Raw genomic sequence first — 23247 nt, forward strand, 5'->3', positions numbered from 1 at the left:
TCAGCACACCTGCCTACAGGAGAGATGGCAGCTCATCACAGGTGCCGAAGCTCTCTTGGACCCCTGATGTTTTAACTAAGGTGCTTCTCTTCCTAAGAGAAGGATCTCATACTGCAAGCCTAGCTTCTACCTTCCTTTACAGAAGGCCCCACCACATTCCTCTCTTGGTCTCTGGTCCATTCCTTTCAGAAACTGCTCCCGTACTGGTGCTCAGGATCCAGAACCAACCAGAGTGCCCAGGGAGGGTGACCCAGGAAAGGGGACAGGGGAATTCACTTTGAAATGACAAAGAAGCTGAGATGCTGGTACATGGAAAGGGAGAGCCAGCTGGACAATAGAATCCCACGAAGTCATACCTAGCCAGAGAGAGAAAAGACACAGGTATGGGGTCCCTTGCACTTAACGGCTGTCCTCCACCTCCTTATACCTGTGACCCAAAGATTCTCTTTTCTTCTTGCCAATGTACGATCCTCCTTTTGCATGCAGGTGAAGCTTGGCATTGATTTTTGCCTGTGTGAAGGAATTGCTTTGATTTCTCTCTCTCTCTCTCTCTCTCTCTCTCTCTCTCTCTCTCTCTTTTTCTTGAATAAAGAAGAAGACATTGCAGACACTTAGGGTTCTCCTCCTACTGCTAAAGGGACTTCGTAGTGGAACTCTATACTTGCTACATAGGTACCCTATCCTGGTTGTTTGTTGGATCCTTGAGTTGAGTTACCTAGCTGCTTTTCTGGATGTCAACCCACCCATCTGTTTTCTGCACACCATGAGATGATACTCAGGATGTTTTATTACTTATGATTTTTTTCTCCATAAGAGAGGAAGACCATGGAACACTCTTGAACAAACAATGTTCTTGCAAGCTTACCAAAACTCTACTTCAATACATATACTGTATATGTTCCTGATCATAATCATCTTCTCAGGGGTGTAAGTGGAGGGACAAAGTCACAAAGCCCCACATCCTGGATGCTCCTGCAGCTGTGCTTTCTGTACAAAAGCTGAAAATTGCTTTACAAATTCCTACGGTTTGCTCAATAACAGCATGGCAAACTAGAAGAAGCAGCCAGATGGCCACTGGCATTGAGACACACATCTCAAAGCAGCCTTGGTATTTCCTGGCGTGGTAATTTGAAGCCACATCAAAACAGTTTTTGAAAAGACTATCTATCACAAGAGAAGTCACTCCATGCAAAATCTCAGCCAAGAGTGTTCCTATGCAGGAATGGAGTGTGAGCTTCTGAAGCAGGAGGCAGGCTTGATCCAGATACAAAAACTGAACATTGCATAGAACATCCTTGGTTCCAGGGTGGAGGGTGGGGTGGGGGAAGTCATGGAACCTGCTGCTCCGCTTATATCCTAAGCAGATGCTGCCAGCAGAGGCATCCTGAACTACCCCCTTTGCAAGAGTTGTTAGCCAAAGCCATGTTTGGCCTGTTGGGACAGGACATTCACAGTGATTCCAGTGTTGTCTCTGTGCCCGCCACTACCTGCTGGCCCCTTTAGCTTGTGTCACAGGTGGTGGTAGGCTGCCAACTCCCACCTGCCGAGGAAGATAATCTGTTCAATAGAGTAGGAAGTCATACCGCAGGGATACAACAGCCGCCTCCAAATTTGTCTGACAGGCCTGAGGTATATTTAATAAAGATGATTCTTTTTAAAACATGTTTGGAGAAAAGCCAAGACAGCCATATAGAGTCTGTAACTATAGACTGTTGCTGCTCTTCTCGAATGTCAGCTGGGCTGTCTTGTCTAGGAGTGACATATGTGCTGCCTTTTTTTTTTTAAACATATTTGACATTTTGAGAATGGGGGCTTCCAGATGGTCACTGGCCACAAGTGTAATGGAGCCAGGAGAAGCCCAGGTTAGGATGAAAACCTTCCGATAAATAAAAGGTATTTCTACATTTAATCAGCGGGGCCCCAGTGCAGTGTCTGAGTAATAAAGAAGGCGAAACTGGAAAGAAGCCCTGACCAGTGACCCGGTCCCTTCTCACCTGTGCCAGACTGGGTTGGAACGGAGTTGATGGTTAATGTCTGTGATACAGAGATATCACCTTGCAATTCTGTCTCTGGTTCCTGCATTTCCTGGCTGGGCAGTCAGGTAGTGAGTGGCCAGGGCCAACCCCCTCCAATGCTTTTAACATTTGTTACTCGCTCTAATGTCAACGGTATGATTGTCTTTAAATTACTAATAGCTTGCCACATGGCTAGTACATTGTCTGAGAATTTACTCCTTGAGTCTGGTGCAGTTTTGATCAAATATAGGGAAAGGCTGAGCTGGGCAAGCAGGAGACTGTGTAATTTCCCTATCTGTGAAACTGTAACCCCACAGTGGCTCCCTTAGCATCCCTGTGTAATTAATTAAGGTGGATGAGGACAGGAATCAGGGGACAGACACTGGAGCAACATCACCATGAGATGGATATTATCCCTTTATCAACGTAGCTTTGTCAAATCAATAACATTGCCTCAGCTCAAAATTGCAATATAAAGTAAGATAAAAGTCAGAGACCACCATTCCAGTTTTAAAATAAGGAAATGGAGCTCAAAACAATCTTTCCAAGTGACCAGGCCAGTTAGTTGCAGAAATGTCACTTGATGTCAGGGATCCAAGAAACCCCATAGGGCTTCCCTGTGCCTCCTGCTGGAGTTTTAGGAAATTGGTACAGTAGTGTTATATGTTATGTTGCAAGCTGTCTGAGAGTGGGAGTTGCCCCAAACAATCCTGCATCACCAGGATTCCTGAGGTTCCCTGAAGGACAGAACTTCAGCCTTTTTCAGTTTCCCTAGTCTCCAGCTGTCTTTGTCCTGGGCCTACCTTGACAGGTGGGTAGTGCTGTTGAAGGGATAGCCAGACAAATCAGCTGCGATCAAACTGGAAGAACATGGCCACTAACCCCATAGTAATGGTATCAAGGGATGGAGTATGGTGTATGGAAGAGAAGGTAATTTTGAAGGCACCTTCTTCCCTTGTGTATCAATCCTTGAATAACTCATTCTTTGCATTTGTGCAGGGGTGGGGGTGGAAACATTCCATAAAAGGGCAGGAACCAAGGACCAAAAGCAAAAAGCAGATGGTATCTATGGGCCTGTGCATGGGTATCATTAAGGAGAAGCTATGCAGAATAGGTTCTGAGAGACCCTTACACAAGACAGCACAAATACCACTCTAAGGACAGCCCTCGGGAAGTACAGGGAGCTATGGATGGAGGGTGTGTAGGAGGCAGAGACATGTCTGTGGGGCAAGGACATGAGACAGAATGAGAGAGAAAAGAAGGCCTATGGAAAGAAACTCCTTTCAGGAAAGAACAAGAGTCTGTGAGAAAAGATGAGGGCTTGAGTGAGGGTAGAAGGGAAGGCAATGTCAGCTCTGAGAGGTGCAGATATACGCAGGGTTAGGACTGCTCTTCTTGGCACAACTGGGATAAAAGATCCCCCAAAGACCCCCAAAGCATCAGGACTGCACCAGTGAGGGGTGTGCTCTCCAGGATTGGTGAAGTAACGTGTGTGTGTGCGTGTGTGTGTGTGTGTGTGTGTGTGTGTGTGTGTGAGTATGTGTGTGTGTGTGTGTGTATGTGTGAAAGAGAGAGGGGAGGAGGGGATGGGGAGGGGGAGAGGGAGGGGGAGGGGGAGAGGGAGGGGGAGGGGGAGGGGGAGGGGGAGAGGGAGAGGAGGGAGAGGGAGAGGGAGAGGGAGAGGGAGAGGAGGGAGAGGGAGAGGGAGAGGGAGAGGGAGAGGGAGAGGGAGAGGGAGAGGGAGAGGGAGAGGGAGAGGGAGAGGGAGAGAGACAGAGACAGAAAGACAGAGTCTGGAGCTGGAGTGGACTGATGGAGAGTGTAAGAATAAATTGTTCTCCTCAAAGGAGGTGCCTCTTCTCATTTTATTTGGAATTTACTTGTATCAGGGAGACTGACTGTGATTTCGCTTTCTGAGTCTTAGCCACATGTGGTTCACTGAAACATGAAAATACAAGAAATTTCCAGAAGTCAGCAATTTGTAAGTTTTAAGTTGCCCACTAATTTGTGTAGCTTGATGGAACCATATACTATCTCTCTTTTCTACTGGGGATGCGAGACATCCTTTTGCCCAGCGTGTGCACACTGTAGATTCTACCTGCTGCTATTCACTTAGATCCATCTGTTATCATACCAACTGTCTTGGTACCACAACAACCCTTACTTGACTTAATGATGACCCTAAAGTAGAATAATGATATGGACAATTCAGATTTGTCGGTAAGAAGTCATTAACTGCTTCCCTTAAGCAACAAGTTAGGACTATTATAAACTTGTACAGGAATATGTATAAGGCATACACTGGAGAAAACATAGATGCCCAGGTTTCAGCGTTAAATTAATTACACTTTAAAATCATTGTGGCAAAGGATCTAAAGGGACTTAAGGGAGGAAAATTTACTTTGGCTACAGATTTCAAGAGATTGCCATTCATCATGGAAGGTATCTGGTAGGAGCTGCTCATAGTGGTGGGAGTATATGGGGCATGTGGTGGCAGCACCTCATATCTTAATAGATCAAGACGCAGAGACCTCAAGCTAGAAACAGAAGCAGATATATAACCTTTAAGCCCTACCCCAGACAGCTCATGTCTGCTAGCTGGAGCCCGGTACTAAAGTTTCTACAACGTCTAGAGTCAGCAATAGCAGCTGAGGACCAAGAGTTCAAACATGTAGGAGAATATCTCAGATTCAACTCCAACAGGTATTAACTGTGACTTCTGGTAGCCACTGGGTCAGGGATGTGTAAGAACATGCCTTCTGGGAATAGAAACCCTGTCATATCTTCTAGCATGTCCCTGTTCTGTTGCTTGAAGAAACACCCTGACCAAGGCAACCCTTATAAAAGAAGGCATTTAACTGGAGGCTTTCTTACAGTTTCAAAGGCTTAGTCTATTAGCATCATGGCAGGGAGCATAGGAGCTTGCATGGTGATAGAGAACAAGCTGAGAGCTTTACATCCTGATCTGCAGGGAGGCAGAGAGTGACTGGGTTTTGCAGGGGCTTCTGAAACTCAAAGGTCACCCCCAGGGACACGCTTCCTCCAAAATGGCCATACTGCTTAATCCCTCTAATTCTTTCAAATAGTTCAACTCCCCGGTGACTAAGCACTCAAATATATGGGCATAGGTGCCATACTTATTCAAACCACCACAGTATTTGGCAGGATTTGAAGGCAAATATTTTAAAATGTCACCCTCAAAATTGGCGTTGTAATCTGCCTGTAGGCTGTGGTCTGTGTTAGGTGATGAATTTGTTTGTTTTCTCTGACTCACATGATGTTTTTCAAAGAAGAATTCATTTTTAAGTTTTTTAAAAATTATGTGTATGGTTGTATGTCTGAGCCAAGTATGTACATGTGACTACAAGTGCCAGTGGAAGCCAAAACATGCCATCAGATCCAACTAGAATTGCATTCCAGGCATTGCAAGCTGAAAGCCATGGGTCCTAGAAACTGAACTTGGCTCTTCTACAAGAGCTCTGTGAGCTTTTTTGCCACCAAACCATCTCTCAAACACCTCTGGTTCACATTCTTAGTCTTTCTCCTTCAGTAAATAACAGAATTACAAACTAATGCGTTTTATTGACATTGGTAGGATTTTTTTTTAAGACAAACATGACTTCTCCAAGTCACCTTGATTCTGTCACGTTGGGTGTTTCTGCATATTTTAAGACGAACGAGAACCTTTGGCAACACTGTTTTAACGAATACAGTTTTTGTAATTTGCACTGGCTCTAGGGTATCTCACACACATGCCGAGAGCAAAAGAAGCTGGGAATGAAGAAAGTCTGTGTGGTTTCACTTTTTTTTTTCTTCCTGAACTAGTAAATATTTCATTTGGAAATTTCCATGTTCTGACAAAGATAAATAACCCTACACATTTTATTCAACCGAGGTCAATATCTTGAAGGACAGTATAGAATTTCCCTCATTTTTAATTTAATGTTGAGGGGTGAAATATTGATAGTGATGCCCTGGAAAGATACCTTCAGGTTATTCTGGTGTACAAATAATTTACAAATGCACAAAGCTGGCACTGGCTCATACCACTCTGCGCTTTGCCACTTGGAGAATCATCAACCTCTGCAGGGTTACCCAGTGCAACCTCCTGGCTTTTCTTCCTGTCCCAGTGAGGATGAAGGATTGCTTTCATCTCTCCTTTTAGGGGGAGCCATCCTTGTGCTTCTGTTTCCCCCCTTTAAAAACACCGTGCTCGAATTCACCTTTCATTCTATCACTAACATGACTTCTGTCTTTGAACCCAAATCTTCAGCCTTCACTCATCTCCAGGGGCAGTGAATAACGAGAGCGTACACTCACATTCCAAAACATAGATGGAAACTGGGCCCAGCTGGCTCTGCTTGTAGAATCTGTTATTTCATAAACTATAATTAGAAGCAAAGTGATTAATGAAATGGACAGGGAGTAGAAGAGACAATCTAGGCAGTTCCCTTGCATAGAGGAAAAAGCAAATTTACAGCACATGTCTGAAGGGGCAGCTAGACCAGCTATGCTTCAGGGTGTCCAACACTCTCATGGTGCTTGCCTTTGGGGGCAGTATCTTTTCATACGTGGAGATAATCCTTTGACAAAGGTCCAGTAACTCAATTAGCTTTCTAGATATCTTCTATTTCCTCATCTCTGTGATGGTTTAGTCCAGGATCATGTCCCAGGAGGTGGGGGTCCCCTGCCTTTCCCCAAATCTAAGTGGCACCTGGAAAGTGGTATCTGTGCCGTAGAAGAGACCCAAGACATAGGATGTGACTAAGGGACCTCTTGGGGGGGGGCTTTCTGATCATCTAATTGGATAGCATTTACTTGTGACTAATAAAATCTTTAAATTTCAATTAAAACTTAAATTTTAAACAGACACTACAATTATTATCTTCAAAAATCTCATAGCTCATTAAAAAAGGAGAATCATTTCCCGAGGATGGGGTGAGCTGGCTCTGAAGCTCACTGGATGTGTATTGTCCCGAGTTTATCTAATGGTGATGGTTACAAGCACATCCCATGCCTGCCCACAGGTGGAAGTTTCTGGAGACGCCTGCTGAGATGACAGAAACGGTGCTATCAGCTGAGACTCCATGCTCACCCCCAAGTCATGTTATAGCCTAATCCCCAGTGATAAGGGACTTTTTGGAGATGGTGGGGTCACATGAGTAGAGACCATATTATGGGTTTGTATTCTTGTTTAAAAGCCCCTCCCACTAAGGGAGGGTACAGAGAAGGTGACATTTTTGAACCAGGAATCCTCAGATGCCAGAAACCAGATCTGGCTGGACCAAGGACTTGAAGCTCCCAGGACTATGAACAGACCTGTCCTCAAACCCAAGCTACATACTGGCATCCACCGGTATCCACTTGTCTCACTCTAGAAAGAACATCCCAGTGTCTAATTATGCTCATTTTTCCTGCCTTGGAGTCTTTTTCTTCCTTCCTCTAGCCTAAAGGCAGTTAGCAGCAAAAGCTTCGGAGATCATTTTTGGAGGACAGGCATCTCACATGCTTGCCTCTCTTCAGGGTCAGCTTGTTTAGGAAGCTTAGGATGCTAGCTGCCAGAGAGCCTCAGAAACATCCTAGATGGGTAACTGTATCATCAAGTTACCACTTGATACAGAGTGTCTTTTGATGGAAGAAGAGTTACACACTTGCTTAGAGATTACATTTAGCTAGCTGTTTCTGTCAATAGGGTAGCTCTAATTCTGTGGTTAGCCAGGACACTCAATTCTAATTCCAAAACAGATAGGACACACTCAAAACAAAACAAAGCCAAAGAAAGCCACCTGCTATCGTGTGCTGGCTAAGCTGTGTGAGCAAGCTTTCATGGGAGAGGACTCACATGACTCTGAGGAACATTGGAACCAAGCACTGCTCCTCAGGGGTATTGTGCCCCTGTCTCTACTCTTCCTGCAGCCGAGGTCACTCAGCTGTCCCTGGTTCCTCCTCATGAGCAATGTAACAACCTGCAAGATGGCTGGAATGGGTCATCCACTCCACTTTGCTTCTGCTGACTTCAGTGTGACTGACGAAGCAGCATCAGTAATCCATGCCTGGCATTGGTGTCTATGGGGAGACTTGAGAGCAGAGCTCTGTTTGCTGTCTGCTCCTAGCTCACAGCTGCTCACACCCAGTTCTCTTCTTTGCATAGGACAGGCTTCATTGGCTTCCTGATGATAGAGACTACTCTTACAGACTGAAAATCATCTGCTATTGTTTCTCCCAAAGACAGAATTAGTCTTCATTAGACTGTGCTTTGTTACAGAGATACAGATGGGAATATTAAGATGACTGTATTAGTCTGCCCTGATGAAAGTACTTCATTTTAATAACAAGAATGATTTTCTCCTGAGAAATTTGTAAAATTCTGGATGTATTTGGTAACCCCCTTCTTCTTCCCCTCCTCCTCTCTTATCCTCCCCACTCTCTTTCTTCCTTGGGACAGGGGGTCATGTATTTCAGTGCGATCTTGAACTTGCTGTATAGCCAAGGATGACTTTCAACCTGTGATGCTACTCTACCCTCCCAAATGCTGGGATTACAGGCATGTACCTCTACACCCAGCATTTTACAGTACGTTCTGTATTTCTGTACTAAGTTTCTTTCAGTGTTAACATACTAATTTAAAATGGACTTATTTAATACATGTGTAGTGGGCTTCAGGTTGCAAAGATAACCTATCTAAACCTGCCCTGAAAATCTCACTCTCAAACACAGAAGAAACCATAAGAAACTTAAATATAGCCAATGAACCCAGAAATAAGGTCTCTCTCTCTCTCTCTCTCTCTCTCTCTCTCTCTCTCTCTCTCTCTCTCTGTGTGTGTGTGTGTGTGTGAGAGAGAGAGAGAGAGAGAGAGATGGGGGTGAGAGTCACATCACAACAGGAGCTAGCTGTAGGAGTGGGGACAGTTATTCCACCATTACCCAACATTGTACCTCCTCATAATCTCATGGTAAGCCATATAACTAGGCAGCTAAATAGAACTCCAGGAAAGTAAGTCTTTCATTTATGAAGATTTTTGAAGTAGGGGAGATGGCTCAGTTGGCAAAGTGTTTGCCACACAAGCATGAAGATCTGAATTCAGATACTCAGTAACCACATAAAGACAACATCTTCTGTCCCAGCAGTGGGCAGGCAAAGACAGGTGGATTTCTGGAGCTCACTGGACAGCCAGCTGAGCTGAATTAGTGAGCCCCAGTCCAGAACAAACTCAAAATATAAGGCAGAGAGGAACTGAGAAAGACATAAAATATCAGCCTTTGGCCTCTATACACAGTACACATACATGTATATGTACTCTCATGTACATGTGCACACACCTACATGAACACACACATACCAAAGAGAGAGAGAGAGAGAGAGAGAGAGAGAGAGAGAGAGAGAGAGAGAGAGAGAGAGAGAGAGAGAGATCAACTGATTGATTGTTCGATTGAATCGATTGAATGACTGAGGCTGTGTGCTAACCCCAAGAACACCTAGCAGCCTAATTTTCCCCGTGCTTCATAAGCTATAGCAGCTGCAGCTAGAAGGTTATTTCTGAGGGGAGAGGGGTTACATAGGTGAGGCATCACCCCTGTTTCTTTCCCCCATCGTGGTGAGCTCAGGGTTGAACCTGCAAAAGCCTCCAAGGCCAGGAGGTGCCCCTTGTTCTTGTTTTACTTCAGTTAAAACCTCAGCCTTTTTGTGCCTTTTTGGCACACGCCTTTAATTCCAGCACTTGGGAGGCAGAGGCAGGCGGATTTCTGAGTTCGAGGCCAGCCTGGTCTAAAGAGTGAGTTCCAGGACAGCCAGGGCTACACAGAGAAACCCTATCTCAAAAAACAAAACAAAACAAAACAAAATTTGTCTTTCCATATAACATCTATCTTGTACTGAGTACCTTCTATGACATGCAAACACTATTTTCCCTTGGTAACACAAAACCCTAAAGCCTGGAGGAAATCTACTAACACTCCACTTTACAAATGAAAAAATAGCCCCCAAAAGATGCTTGCCTAAGGATCACAGATCTGGTAGATGGCAAAGCATATTTCTACCTGAAAATCCACAGACGACTATTTATCAATTAGTACTAAATACCTCGTGCTCCACCACATCAATAATATTCCCATAAAAACCAACTACTACTTATGTCATGTCTCCTGATTCAAGAATTCATTCAATTTCTATCTTGTACACAGTTTAAACTATGGAACTTGCTTGTGTTCTCAGAGAAGCTCTGGTCATCTGAGATCTGTGAAGGATCAGGGTTGGGCTGCAAGTCTGTGCATCTGAATTTGTTGAGATGTATCCATACACCTCCCAGACATTTCCATGTACGTGCATAAAATTTCTCTTTTTTTTCCTTAAAAAGATCTTTACCTGTTGTTTAAATTTTTTAGTTTAAATTAAATTTTATTAACTATTATTAAACTAATTTAAACTAAATTAAATTTTTTTAGTTTAAATTTTTATTTACCCACTATTCATCTCTATAAATATTAGGTCTCTCTCTCTCTCTCTCTCTCTCTCTCTCTCTCTCTCTCTCTCTCTCTCTCTCTCTCTCTCCCTCCCTCCCTCCCTCCCTCCCTCCCAACCAGGATGGAAATCCACATAATTCAAGCTAAGGGCCACAGAGAAGTTAACATTCATTTCAGATCATTGTATGATAATTCTCATTTGTCACAGGCTGACACATTCTCCCCTTTATCAACAAGGCTAACCTTCAGCTGACTAACTGATGGTTAAAAGATAGGAATTTATTTGCAAAACACATGAAACTCAAGAAGAACAAAGACCAAAGTGTGGACACTTTGCCCATTCTTAGAATTGGGAACAAAACACCCATGGAAGGAGTTACAGAGACAAAGTTTAGAGCTGAGACAAAAGGATGGACCATCTAGAGACTGCCATATCCAGGGATCCATCCCATAATCAGCCTCCAAACGCTGACACCATTGCATACACTAGCAAGATTTTGCTGAAAGGACCCTGATATAGCTGTCTCTTGTGAGACTATGCCGGGCCTAGCAAACACAGAAGTGGATATTCACGGTTAGCTATTGGATGGATTACAAGGCCCCCAATGGAGGAGCTAGAGAAAGTACCCAAGGAGCTAAAGGGATCTGCAGCCCTATAGGTGGAACAACAATATGAACTAACCAGTACCCCCTGGAGCTCATGTCTCTAGCTGCATATGTATCAGAAGATGGCCTAGTCGGCCATCAGTGGAAAGAGAGGCCCATTGGTCTTGCAAACTTTATATGCCTCAGTACAGAGGAACGCCAGGGCCAAGAAGTGGGAATGGGTGGGTAGGGGAGTGTGTGTGGGGGAGGGCATGGGGGACTTTTGGGGATAGCATTGGAAATGTAAATAAAGAAAATACCTAATAAAAATAATAATAAAAGATAGGAAATTATACCTTGAAATCCCACAGTACTACCTGCTACAGGGACATCTTAGATGCCAGGCTATCATGTGCTGTTCCTTCAGTGTGTGTTCCAGGGAACAACAGTGCCTCAAGCCTACCATGAACCAACATCCTTGGGACCCTGTGACTCCCAGGCTGAAGGAGTGACAGGCCAGACACAGGGAAAGGTGACAGTCCCCTCTCTGAAGAAATCCTGACAGGAAAATGCTGCAAGTCACTCTCTGCCTACTCTTCCTATAGTAATCCCCACTCAGACCAGGCCTTGGTTCATAGTAGAGGGTAGGATGCAACTTCCTGAGACAGCGACAGCCCAGTGAGCTAAGAGTCTGTCACTTTTAGCCTAAACACAGGAGTCCACAGCTAAGCCCAGCTTAGGGCTTCACAGGTTGTCCCCCCCCCACTACCCTCCCCGCCCCCCAGCTTCACACCCTCCCTCCAGCTCAGGGCTCTACAGATTTCCTGTTTCCCCTAGCTTACCACCTCAAGCCTCCATAGTCTGCCCTCACTGCACAGCTCCACAGTCCTCCCATCTCCACCTCAGGCACCCAAAGCCTGAATGTTCCATCTAAGGAACCCAGAGCTTCCCACTTCCCTTCAGGGATCCACACCTTGTACTGTCCACAGCCTGCCAGGATGTACCTCTACCACTGGTTTTGGCCAATTCTCCACCTCAAAGAGCCAAGTAATTTTATATAATGTCTCTTCTTCATAGAAAGCAGTTCTGAAATATTCTTTCGTGGAATGAGACAAGGGCAGGATAAAAATAGAGCTAATCCTTCACAGATAACAATGTCAGATGGGTTGTGTTGCTCAGGGTAATGTCGTAAAAACAAAATCCAAGGAAAGAGGTGACATTATGTCTCTAAACAATGCGTATGAATTACACACACACACACACACACACACACACACACACACACACACACACACACAATCTTTTAATGCACCAAATTGATACTTTCATTTGACTTTAGTTTGTATTAAAGCTAGTTTGTTGATGATGCATTTATGTAAAAACATGAAGAAAGTCTACCTATTGGTAATAAAGCGATACGTCACTGTAGTGCTTCCGAAGGGAACAAGGGACTTTTTCTTACATTCAGTGCCTCAGGCTACTCTATCAAACAATGCAGATTGCAAAACTCCTCAATTAGATGTTGATTCCTAGAGCATTTCCAAGCTCCAACTTCCTGCTGCTATTTACTAAGCAAATTGTAGATTTTGTTAGAATTAAATACTTTGTTTCATCTGTCACAATTCCAGGTCACAAACTCTCAATGGAAAAGTGTCAGCCCTGAGGTTAAGTTGCCTTCTAACTCTGGCCTGAACGTGGTCCCTCTCATGCCGTCTTTCTTCTGTCGACTCCTCTCCCTGGGTGTCTGAGTGCAGGGTGCACAGGCAGTACCTTCGTTTCAATCTGCTTGGTGTCCAGAGTCTGAAACAGCAGCTTTACTCGAGTCTTCCCGTCATCTGAGGATCCCTTAAGCTGAGAGAACTTGAATCTCCAGAGTACGTTCTGCAGGGAGATGAAACAAATGAGTGACTTATAAGCAGGGTTATATTTAACTCATTCATTCATTGAATTAATATCTGTTAATAATGTAAAGCACCTAGTGGATAACTGCCACTTGTTCTGACATCATGTCCGCCTTCATCGTGTAGAGGCTGACTCCATGCCCAGCGAGCTCAGGGTCTCATACTGGCCTATAGTCCTCACCCTGCTTTTTCCCTTCTGGCTTTTCTGTACCTACCCTGGAAGGTTCTTAAGACCATTGCTTCCTTATTTGTTTACAAGACTGTAACACCAACTGAAGGCAGGTACAAGACTGTAACATCAACTGAAGGCAGGTTTCCTTACAGAACTATGAAGTCAACTGAGGTCTCCCGCCATGAAGGATACCCACTCATTAAAATGGAAAGCTTGCCTCCTGGTTGATCACCCCATCATGGCTATATCCTATCATTCAGTCTTGAGGTCCCAAGAACCAACAAGTTGACACAGGCAGCACTGCCTTCCACCACAACAAACCTGTGAAGCCCTTGCTGAGGTGCCTCAGAGGTAAGATGTAATCTCAGTCCTTAGGAGGCTGAGATGGGAATGCAACAAGTTTGAAGCTAATCTGGTTCACAGAGTGAGCTTCAAACCAGCAAGGGCTACCAAGGGAGAACCTGCCTCACAAAACAAGAAATCGCAATCTTTGTTGTCCTAGAAAAATACCAGTGGGGGTTAGCAATGTTTTAGCAACCTTCAGGTTGTTTCTATTGCAAACATCATTTTCTAAACGAACAAAGTAGCTTCAGTGTTAGGCAGACAAGGAATGGAAAGTCTCAAAAAACGGTTCTGTCCCTCTAGACGGCAAGCCGCGTGCCATGCCTCACACTGGCGTCACGATTCCTTGTGAGACTCTTCATAGTGAATGGAGGACGTGGATCAACAGAAAAGTCTCACAGCTCTTGCTGCTTTTACGCGTCTAGACATCTGGACTCCACAGTAACTTGAGAACCATCCACTCCACCTTTGCATTTCCTCCGTGCTGAGGCTGAGCCTCTGCCTGCTCTGGCAGATCTGAGTGCCAGGCTGTTTTCAGAGCAGAAATTAAGAGAACATGAAAAACCTCACCCCAGTCACAGCATAAGACTACCAGTTTCACCATGTAGCCCTTATTTGGGGTGACAGAAAAAACTGATGTGCTGCCTCTCATGTTTTGGGATGTGTTGCAAAATATCCAGGCCCGCATGATGAATGGGGTGGTTAGCAGGCTTATTCCAGAATTTTTCACTTGAGCCTTATGTTCTCAGCATGGTGATGCCGTAGCACCTTGGCATGTTTGACACTTATTTAGCTCATTGTCTTTAATGACTCACGGTCATTCGTCTCAATTTTCAAAGTTCCAAGCTTTCTTTCATGATCCTAAAATGTTATCTTTTATTTAAAAGAAAACTATTTCAGAAAACCATGAAAACTTTTTCTGCCTGCGGTCTAAGTAAGCTACTTAATCTCCAAATGCTGAGCCCTTCTTAAATGTGCAGTTGATCCTCTGTACACAGATCTGGGTTTGCAAGCTGGGAAATCAGAGCCCAGATTGGTTGCTTAGAGATCATGACACAAATAGTGCTCATTTAAGTTCAGACATCAGGAGATGGATTTGAAAGGGCATTGAGTCCTGCTGGAGTAATAAAGGCTGGGGACATCTCAACACTCAGCTCTCAGTCTGGAGCAAGAAAGCACCTTTGTCCTTTGTGTGGTTTTAGCAACCAAATCTAGCTCTTCCCCTACCTCCATGTACCATGACAAGACCAGAACATCAGTCAGCATCAAGCTACAGAGCAAAAGCTGTTATGTTGACCAGTGTTTTCATGCCAGCTAGCTTGTGGACATGTTAGGTCCAGGGCTAGGGCTATATACCTAGAATGGTGTTCTAGTTTATTCTAATTTTGATGCCTTTAAAATGTCATTCTAGAAATGTACAAATGTTCTATGGTCTTCTCATTTAGTATCCGGGTAGGGCACATGCTTGGCTATGTTTCCTGCCCTTCCCAATTACTCCTTATGCTGGTGAAATAGCTGGTAAGAATAGACTGATGGCTGGAGACAATGGCTTGTCTCTCCCTGGTAACAGAAGTGAGAGTTACAGAATTGAGCCATTAGTGTATGAGGGATGTCCATATGAATATTCACTAAACCACAAACAGTTATCAGAATCCTAGCATGGTGTGTGTGTGTGTTTGTGTGCTACTAAGGATAGAACTTAAGGCCTTGTGTATGCTATCATACTCTCCCACCAAATCATATTCCACCCTCAAATTGTGTTTTCTTAGGCCTTTGATATGGAGAGCTACTGCTAAGTCATAGATTTAGCTGTGTCTCAGCAATGATACACAAATGGACTGGTTCAACACTGTGCCTTAAAAGGGTCTCCTCATCACATTCTCTCTCTCTCTCTCTCTCTCTCTCTCTCTCTCTCTCTCTCTCTCTGTCTGTATGTAGGCATGCATGTGGAAGCAGGATGGTTAACCTCAGTTGTTCCTCAGGTACCATCCACTTTTTTTTTCTTTGAGACAGGCCTGTCATTAGGTTGGAACTTACTCAATAGGTAAGGCTGGTTGCCAATAAGCTCCCGGAATTGACCTGTCTTTACCTCCTCTGGATTCCTTAGGTGGGTTCTGGGGGTGGACCCCATGCTTGCAAGGTCAGCACTGTATTGACTGAGCCATCTCTGACCCCATCCTTATCCATGGTATTTTGAGTAAGAGGCAGCCTACTTTGTCTAGCCCAAGGAAGGATTAATGGCTTGACATGAATTCTAATGTTTAATGGTCAAGGTTCAGACTGATTAGATAGTCTGTCACCAGGCAGTCCAGTCCCCAAGGGCTCATAGCAGTCATGTGCCACATTATGAAACAAATGATACCATTTAAAATGTTTGAAAGGCTAATTTTCAGGGAAAGATGCTAGATTAAATGTTAAGACCTATCCTCAGAGCTCCATTTGAGACCCACCATGGGAAGTAAGGACATTGCCTGGTAAAAAGGAAGAAAAGGGAGCAGGAAGGGGTTTCAAAGGAAGATGGCTGATGCATGACTTAGTTGATATTGTGTCCTGTGGGTTCAACCCCCACACAAGAGCAAGGGGCCGTGCAACTCTGAGGTCGAACATGTTGCTTGTAGCCTGTGTAGACCAGCTCAGAACTTCCCCCAGATCCTACAGAAACAGGAAGGGAGCTCCAGAACACTAGACCCCACTTCCATGTCATTAGGAACTGGAATTCACATCAAGCTCTTCCCTTGCAGTGTTGCTGCCCCCAGCTGCACACCAGTCAGTGGGTAGACATGCTAAGATTCTCCCAAATGGCCTCTCGAAGACTCTTATGTGTACTGTTCTAGTCCCAGGAGTGACAGGAAGACTGGATGACCATGAGTAAGCCAGAGACAGAAGCACAAGTAGACCGGCAGTGGAATCTCTAGCAGGCAGTAGGACTGCTGTGTTGTGCTTTGCTCTTCCTAGGTTAGGGTCTTGAGCAGGATCTATTCTGGGATATTGCCAAGTGCAGCACCAAAGACACACATAGAATCCTGAGGACTGTGTGGAGGTAGACCATGCAAACCTGCCCTTAAGGTGGAATCCCAAAGGTCTTAGATTTGGTGTCTTGAAGTGCAAGACTGCGTGTCAGAGAGGAAGAAGCAGAAACTACGTGGAAGTTCTGCACTTCTTCCTCCACGGTAGATGCTGTAACACCATCTGCATCCCAGAAGGACACACGCGGCAAGAGCATTCAGGTCTGGAGTCTGGATCAAATTAGTAGCAAGTGTGGGCTCTGTATTGATCTGTGTGAGTGTCATGGTCACAGAAGGCTACAGTGGCAAGAACTCTTGACAAGGATCAAGAAGTCATTTGCTCACCGACCCTGTGCTACAGCATGAATGGCCTTCGATGCTGGATACAGAATTGAAATCCATCCTTGATATTACATTATTTTATGCAACTGTATTTTATTATTACTACAATCACCATGTGAGTCCATGGGGAAAACATCATGATAATTTCACTTTGAGGAAGTGAAGGGACAATGTTTGTAGTGAGTTTTCAGGTACCAGGGACAAAAGCAGGTACCTTTTCTGTCTCAGGATTTCTCTACCTCTGAACACAGGCTGCTTGAATATTCTGTATGGTGCTCTATCCTGTTCATGGCAGGTGCTAAGCAGCACTTTGGGCCCCCATCATGGACATCCCGAAGTGGCAGAGTACCCGTACCCTTCCAGGTACTAGAGAGGAAAAACCGTTTCCAGTCATCTCCATATGTCCCCTAGAGGGCAGACTTGTCCTGGCTGAAATCTTTGTTCTGGTAAAAGGAAGGGCACAAGGAAGAGTTCTAGACAAAGTTGCTGTCTGGGAGTACTTATCAACTGGTTGAGAGACTGGGTCACAAAAGAGCATAGCCTAAGAGGCTCAGATATGGCAGTTTGGAAACAGCTATGAGAAAAAGATTGCTCATTTTTAGAAGCCTTTGATGAGCCTTCACTTCTTCATTGTGGGCTCTGGAACGAAAGGGAGGCCAAAGCTGAGCTGGCACAAGGTGTGTGGAAAGCAGGTTTCTCGAAATGTTCGTATGCTTAGTAACAGAAATTCAGATATGATTTAGTAGAATCCATGTGTATGAATGAGCTCAAGCCTCAGGCCCCACAGAGCAGACCACATTGCCATCATTCATGTCCAATGACACATCATCAAACTGAAGCTTTATACAACAAGTGAAACTCCAACAGGTCAGGGTTTCCTAAGTGCTGATTGGCAGCAGCTGATCTGAAGGGAACCAAGCTAGCCCAAATGGACAATAGGGACACCCTTTCTGCTCTGTTCTGCAAGAGAAACCACAGGAAGCTGTTTCCTGTGAGAGCCATGGGGTTCTGTAATACAGGGTCCCTTGATCCTGCTCAAGCCACCCACAGAGACCACTCTTTTGCTCTGTGGGTCTGCTGTAGGCTTTTATGCTTTGTCCTTGCTAATAAAAGCCAATGAGATCTCTAGACTAAATCTACTGGCGTCCCGCGTTCACAGCAGCATTCCCCACAGGCACAAACATCACTCATTTGTAATTAGCAAAGTGGGTCTTTATAAATATTATGTGAAAGAGCATTGGCTCTTCACATTGGCAAAGGATTTCCTAACACTTATGTAATTTGGAGAGCCCTCAGATGATGATGGAAATAATCCAGTGATTTCTACTGCTCACACAGGCGGCATAATCAATACAGCTGGAATCCAGGACAGCTTTTCATTCCTGGATGCATTCTACCAATGTGTGGAGCGTACTCTCCCCAAAACCACTCAGGTTTGAAACCACGGTTCTTTTCATTCTGTTCTAGTGTTGTGGGTTTTTTCCCTTCAGGGAGATTATGAAAACCCATCCTGTGTTTTCCTCTCTCTCCTTCCCTCCCCATCTCTGTCTGTCTTTGAATCATAGCTGCCAAGCACCATTTCACTGGACAGTTTGCTGTGTGGGTTCTAGGGCTTGTAAACACCCAGGGACCCCAAACTAGCAAGCAGGAAGGCAGATCATATAGGCAGACCTTCAGTTCCAGCACAGCTGGTGGGAGCTGCCTACTCTCACATATATCTGAGTAGCTGCAAAGGAACAGGCACAGAGCCGCAGGCATTCCCTGCATCTTACCTTTGTCTTACCGTCAAAGCAGGTGAATCCCAGAGCAAAATCCACCGTGAAGCACAGCGTCTCCCCTTGCCAGCTGCACAGATATGTTTTGGACTAGAAAAGAGTATTAATTTTGAGTGAGAGCTCTGTGATAGTTCTGGTTAGCCATAGCAAGGCAGTTGGCACATTAGCTACTTTTAGCCAAAGTACACTGTTTTCAGTCTGAACTCAGCAACTATGTAGAATAGTTTGGGGGTTGCAGGGAACTGCAGAGACACATGTAGGCACTGGGATCTTCCTTGCTTTGGTTTTTAGACAGACAAAGGATGTCTTTAAAGGTATCAGCTAGACAAAACCAAATCATTGAAACATTCCAACAAATATTTGTTCTTCGCTGTTCTTTTAAAAACACTCACTGGACATCTACGCACTTCAAGTGTTTCATGGTAGTCTAGGGCGTATACAGGGCATGTAGAAAGGAACAGTCCTAAAACTGGGGAAGTTGTTTTTTGTCAACTTCAGTTTGTAGGTAAAGTTACCCCAGTCTACAGATGACCTGATGCCATCATTTCTGTGGGAGAAATCGGGGTGCTTTTCACGGGATAGAGATGAAGGTCTTGCTTAGGGGCGATGATGGGGCAGGATTTGGTTTTCTGACTCTCTGACATATGTACTCAGCACTGGGAAGTCAGGAGGAGCCTATCTCACGTCTGCACTGCTTCTAATCCCTCTATCTAGGGTGTCCTAGGCATCCTCTGCACGGTTACTGACTCTGCCACTTAGATCTACTCTGTTATATTCTCATCCTAGTAACAAGACAGATGCCTTGAATATCATTAAACCATACCAGGGATCCCTGGGGAGGTTGTCACTACAGCTTGGCTCCATTCTCTCCTTTACCTCTTACAATGGGCACAGAGAGCAGGCCCACAAAGAGAGGACCCTGTCCGACATGGCTTGACAACCCTTTTAGGCTTCACTCAGCTTCCCAGTACTGCCGTGTATTCATATCTGCTTCCTGAAACCATGCACACAGCAGCTGCCCACAGCCCCCTCTTCAGGCTATCAGTATTTTGATGCTGGTAGGAAATGGAAGTTCTAATAACGGCTCCAGCTCTTCTCTTAGCTCACCTTCCCTAACTTGACCCAGAGCAGAAGAAGAGCTGGACTTCCTTTTGCAAATCCATTACAATTTATGTTCTCATAGTTTTTAGGACTCACTAGATGTCTAGAATGTAAATGTAGTGATTATAAACTGGGAGAAAACATTTCTAGGGGACCACTGCCTTCTTGTATCCCAAGCTCTGATGTCATGAGAAGAGTAGAGCTGTGAAGCCCTGTGGATACAGCCTGGCCTTTGGAGGGTAGGAAAACACTGGTGTAGAATGTTACAAGCTCATACATTTCACCAGCCCCTCGGGGTCTCAGAAAGGACAGGGGCGAGACATAGAAGGTTTGTGCAGACTCATCCCTGTGGAATCTCACAGCAGAGCCAGCCAGTGGTTGTGCCAGACACACAGCCTCTCCTCATTCAGATCTTCAGAGTCTGGCATGGTGTGTGTGTGCATATGTGCGTTAAATCTCAGTACATCCATTGTGTTGTATAGTAAATCCTTTTCTTCAATATGTTGGAAAAAATCTCAAGTTGACATCTGTTTCCCAGTCCTTTGAAAAGAGTAGGCTTCATGGTCCATCCAGTGGGAGTAGGGTATCAGAGAAGTGGTCATAAACATGACCATGTTAAAGGTACCCTTGTGGACTGTTTACATTTAAAAAATATATCAGCAGCTTAAACATTTGAATGTTACCTATAGGGAGAATTTTTATGACACGTGTTTGGAATGGTTCAAGATATATAGGCTATAAGAATGACTTGCTGAATAGCTTTAGATCTGCTGGTTAAAGTATGGATAAAAGTTACACACAGAACACTGGCAGGCTGGGCAGAGAACTGCCTTATCGCAAGGGAAGCTGCAGCCTGGCATCCAATGGCCCACAAAACAATGCTTCATGGTTGTCTGTGGCAAAGGACACCTAAGAAAGCTCTGTGAATAAATTACTGTGCTTAGGAGAGATGTACTAAGTGCCGCCCACTACAAATGCCCAGACTTTAGAACAAGTTTGCAGAGCATTTTAGAACATATTATATGAAAAGGTCAGAGTGGCCTTAATAATAGCTCAAAGTATATGGCTGTGAAGGTCAGCGTTGGAACAAAAGAAAAGTCAGCACAAAGAAGAACCAGTGTTTAAGAAAAACATCAAAAACCTCAAGCACAGAATCACCTGGAGTTTTTTTTTCCCCCAAGACAAAAACCAAATGAAAAAACTAGTGATCAAAAATGCCTTCTCAACTTTGTTCTGGAGAAAGAGCCTTGTTGCGTAGTCATGGTGCAGAGTGAGCTCCGTGCAATGGCTGGTGTCCAAGGAGGAGACTATGTGAGAAGAGTGAACAGTCTGTCGGGTTTAGTATGGCTTGCCTGCAATGCTGGCTTTTAGGAGGCTGAGGCAGGAAGACTTTTAGCTTGGGCTAGCTTAGCCCATACAGCCAGACTCTGTCTAAGACAACAATAAAAACGAGGATGTTAGTGATGAGTATGATAGAGACATCAACACAAGCAACTGGGAAAAAGTCCTGGGCTCACACACAGAAGAGCAAGGGGCAGGTCTGATCACATCCCTTGTCAAGCTTGTTTGTATTTGAGGAGGATGTGGTGTGTAGTGTCCTTTCTGGTGCTGTTTTTCTGCCTTTCCCTAGTGTGTGTATGTGTGTGTGTGTGTGTGTGTGGTGTGTTTGTATATGTATGCTTGTATGAATGCATATGTTTGTTTTTATGTATGTATGTATGTATGTATGTATGTATGCTTCTGCTTCCCCCTCACCCCTCCCCTCCCCTTCCCTCCCCTCCCCTCCCCTTCCTTCTCCTTTGATTCTGAGTAACTGCTTTCAGTTCTTTCCTAAATATTTGGTAGACTTCTCCAATGGAAGCACCTGGTCCAGATCTCTCTTTCTTGGGGAAGATGATCTGCTTCACCTTGAAGGAGTCCTTGATTTTTGTCACCTACTCTATGTATTCGGAGCTCCACAGGGCCTGTCTACAAGAAGTCTGCCATGGTCTTTTTCTTTCCCGGTTCTGTTCTTTCCTCTCGTTCTTTCTTATGAGCCTTTGTACAGGCTTGTCAACGTTAATGAGATTTACAGAGAGCCAGTTTTGTGATTGGCCTTAATACTTCCCTGACATGTTAATGACACAATGTTTCCAAGTATTTGAGCATGTTCCTGCTATCTTTCAGTTACTGATTACTGTTCCCCATTAGGTTGGAGAGCACAGCCTAAGTGGCTTCAGTTCTTATCTGTTTTCTGTGGTTACGTCATAGTCTGGGTATGGTTGATGTTGGTGTAAGTCCCACGACCCTTCAAAATAACCTCCAGTCAGCTACTGTGCAGCAGGATGCTCCACGAGGGCTTCTTGCCCTTTGCTGTTGCTTTCTTTCCTTCGGCTCCATCAGCTTTTACTTTGAGCATATATGTTGCAGTTCCGTGTCTGGTGAGCATACATACGTTGCCACGTCTCCTTGGTCAGGGAGTTGGCTGCTCATCCTCCCACAATTCCTCCTGTCATAGCATTCTTTGCTCTGAAGTCTACTTCATTTGATGACCCTTGTTTTCCTTTGACCTAAGATGCATGGTGATATTTGAGGCAGCCTCTCTAGACATCTTATGGTTGGGTGGTACTTGCTGTCTGTGTAAGTTATTTATTTGTAAACAGCTTTTAATTGATGAGATTTAATTGATAAGATTTCAGTTTCTGCCTGTCAGTTCCTATCTCCCGTTTGCTTCCTTTCTGCTTCATGCCATGTTAAGAAATGTTAGCATGAGAAACCGGCCTGAGTAGGACCACGGGCCTCATCCGGCTGGATCAGCGCCGGGGTAGCGGGAGCACAGGGTTGCCTGACACCCGCCAGCTACCCACGACCCCCGCTGCAGGATTTTGGGACTGCTGGTGAGTGGAACACAGCTTCTGCTCCAATCCAATTGCGCGGGACCTGAGACTGCATTAGTTAGGGAAGCAGAAACTGGCCTGAGTAGGGCCACAGGCCTCACCCGGCCGGATCAGCGCCAGGGTAGCGGGAGCGCAGGGTTGCCTGACACCCGCCAGCTACCCACGACCCCCGCCGCAGGATTTTGGGACTGCTGGTGAGTGGAACACAGCTTCTGCTCCAGTCCAATCACGCGGGACCTGAGACTGCTCTGGTTGGGGAGAGAGAAATCCGGCCTACATAGGGCCACAACCCTCTTCCGGTCAGAAAAGCACCGGGGCAGCTGGGGCGCAGGGTCGGCTGACACTCACCAGCTACCCACAACACCCACCACAGGATCTTAAGACTTCTGGAGAGTGGAACACAGCTTCTGCTCCAATCCAATTGCACGCGGGACCAGAGACTGCATTAGTTAGGGAAGCAGAAAAACGGCCTGAGTAGGACCACGGGCCTCTTCCGGCTGGACCAGCACCGGGGTACCATCAGCTACCCACGACCCCCGCCGCAGGATTTAGAGACTGCTGGTGAGTGGAACACAGCTTCTGCTCCAATCTTTAAATAGTGACAACGATAACAACTAACCCCAGAGATTACCAGATGGCGAAAGGTAAACGTAATAATCTTACTAACAGAAAC

General features: G+C 45.1%; 1 protein-coding gene across 2 annotated transcripts in view; it reads right to left on the reverse strand.

Annotated features, from left to right (window-relative positions):
- Sntg2 (syntrophin gamma 2) overlaps positions 1-23247 on the reverse strand; it is a 206478-nt gene that overhangs the window by 1686 nt on the left and 181545 nt on the right. For both annotated transcript variants that reach the window (XM_021179140.2, XM_021179141.2), the window contains 2 exons: positions 18595-18687; positions 12831-12941 (listed from right to left, as the gene is read on the reverse strand). In XM_021179140.2, coding sequence (XP_021034799.1) covers positions 12831-12941; positions 18595-18687 — 204 coding nt within the window. The remainder of the gene's footprint in view (positions 1-12830; positions 12942-18594; positions 18688-23247) is intronic.

The sequence above is a fragment of the Mus caroli genome, unplaced genomic scaffold (assembly GCF_978045245.1).
Source record: "Mus caroli unplaced genomic scaffold, Mus_caroli_1 scaffold_14, whole genome shotgun sequence".
Taxonomy (NCBI): domain Eukaryota; kingdom Metazoa; phylum Chordata; class Mammalia; order Rodentia; family Muridae; genus Mus; species Mus caroli.